This window comes from Trichinella spiralis, assembly GCF_000181795.1.
Source record: "Trichinella spiralis strain ISS 195 chromosome Unknown Scfld2, whole genome shotgun sequence".
Taxonomy (NCBI): Eukaryota; Metazoa; Nematoda; class Enoplea; order Trichinellida; family Trichinellidae; genus Trichinella; species Trichinella spiralis.
The window spans coordinates 7,721,338-7,723,590 of NW_003526941.1; the positions used below are offsets into that span (position 1 = coordinate 7,721,338).

Genomic DNA, 2,253 nt, shown 5'->3' on the forward strand with positions numbered 1-2,253 from the left:
CAACCCGGTTTCTAACGCTGCGCTATGCAAATAAAGATCGCCATAAAGGTGCCTTATCGTCAGTTAGAGTGCACTCGTTCGTTTGACTTACGTGGCAAGCGGTAGCGTCGTGAAACGTTCTCTGAGCTTATTTACGGCCTTCCATCTTTAATTGTTGAAAGTATTCCATATTTCTCGTTCTGTTAATTTTTTTTCGAAACGCTCATTATAATCATTTCGTTAACGTTATTTTTAATTGAAAATCTGTTACTTTTTCTATTTGAAAATTCATTGTTCAATTTTTCAATTTTGATATGTGATAAAGGGACAAAATTTTTGACTTAACATTTAACATTCTTATAGATATGAACAATGAAGAAAAGAAAAAGCGAAAGCACGGGCGATTCGTAGAGCAAGCAGATCACGCACGACACGAAACGGATCGTGGACGACACGAAGCAGAACAAGAAAAGACAAAAGGTATATGTGGTTCCCCGTGGGTCCAAATTCTGTAGGTCTGGGCTAGGGATACTTCGAAAGGGTGAAGTTATCCCATAGTTTTAATTAAGTTAACGACAAACCTACATGGCTGAGTTTTGAGTTAATGCAGTACTTGGTCTTTCACGCAGCAAAATTTGCGTATGCAATTGCTTTCCTGTGTCGAAATAGTTTTTGATTTTTGTTCATGTTGTAATTTTTCTTTTTCTTTTTTTACATAGTTTAATTTTGTACCATTTCATCTGCGAATTCTTTTTATTTTATTTTTATTTTTTTCTTAATCATTTTAACTTTATTTTACACATTTTATACATTATTTCTTTTGATTATTTTCTATTTTCACTTTTTTTCTTCTTATTGTACATTTTATTATTTTTTTCAATTTATTTCTCCAAATATTTTTCCTCTGATTCTTTTACTTTAACTTTGTAAAAACTCTGACACATGAAAAGCATTGCATACAAATACGTAAACACGTAATAAACCGTAATGTACATGGAGAAGAAAGAAGAAAAGTGGAGCAAGCCACGAGCGGGGGAACGGATGGTCGGTAGGTTGGATCGAATCGTTTGTTGGTCGATTGCGTTCATTGGTCAACTGAGGTAAGTATCGACACGTTGGAGAAGATGCGATTTGTCGAAGTCGAGTGTGAAAGGTTCTTCATTACAAAGACACAATGAATAAAATATGTTACCATGTTTACAGACGTAACAAAAGGCCAATGCTGCGTTAATTCATAACGATGAAGATGATGTAGGATTAGTTGATAGGGGAATCATGTTTGCCATTACTAGTTGCCAGCCAGCAATATTAATTAGTTTATAGGAACAAGAACAAAATTGTTAAAATGGGGAAAATAAAATTAATACACGTAACGCAAGTAAAATTAATAATAATGTATATAAAAGTAAGAAAAAATAAGTTTTTTCTTTTAATATAAACCAAGAACAATGCAACAACAACAATTCTTTATTAATGAAACATTTTATTTTTCACAAAAAGTTTTTTTGTAATAAATGTACAATGTAATACAAACAAACAGATAAAAGTCTGGCATAAATGAGCTCTGCGAAATGGCAAACATGCCTGGAGTGGGACTTGAAATATTTAAAGCAGGTGGAGGATGGAGAGACCAAAAATGGGCCCCATCCTGGAGCGTGAAGCTCCCTTCCCTTAGACAAGGGAGAGTGCAAACTCTTCCTTGCTCTTTGGGCAGGCAGAGCGCACGCTCCCCTTCCCTGGAGCGGGGAAAGCCTAGGCTTTCCGCGCTAAAGAGGCGGGTGAGACTTAGTTGTTTCACCTGCCTCAGATGTGCGGGAAGTTTAGTTTTTTCTCCGCTCCAAGGGTAGGGGGAGATAGTGCGTTTTTTGCCTGCCCAACAGAGTGGGGGAGATTTTGCATTTTTCCTTGTCTTTAAGGGGGAGGAGATTCGCGCTTTCCATTTTAAAAATTCAATACTAAAGGAGATCACTGTTATTCGTGTTTTTTTAAATTTTTTTTAAAAAAAAAGTTTTTGGTTGCGGTGGGGACCTGCCCCCCCTAGCTCTCCTGCCCCGTATTGTCCCCCCCACCAAGCCCTGCCCCGGAGTCCCCCACGGCCTCATCGTCTCTAAGTTCCCGTGCCGTCCTTCACGACTTTTTCCAAGATGACCCTGTCGGATCAGGAACCTGATCCGCCGAAGACGTAGTCCCGCAACAGATGGCGTGCGCTGCTAGTGAATGCAAATATCACACTGGCTCTGTGCTCAATGTATCCTCATGCCCAATCCAAATGGC

The 2,253-nt window shown here is 38.5% G+C and overlaps 1 protein-coding gene across 1 annotated transcript in view; it reads left to right on the forward strand.

The window, feature by feature from the left end:
• The window catches only part of Tsp_06751 (tropomyosin), a 1,982-nt gene extending 765 nt beyond the window's left edge, over positions 1 to 1,217 (forward strand). Inside the window, exons 2-3 of the mRNA XM_003380545.1 lie at positions 343 to 459; positions 1,183 to 1,217. Of these exons, the coding sequence (XP_003380593.1) occupies positions 343 to 459; positions 1,183 to 1,217 (152 nt within the window). The remainder of the gene's footprint in view (positions 1 to 342; positions 460 to 1,182) is intronic.
• The last annotated feature ends 1,036 nt before the right edge of the window (positions 1,218 to 2,253 follow it).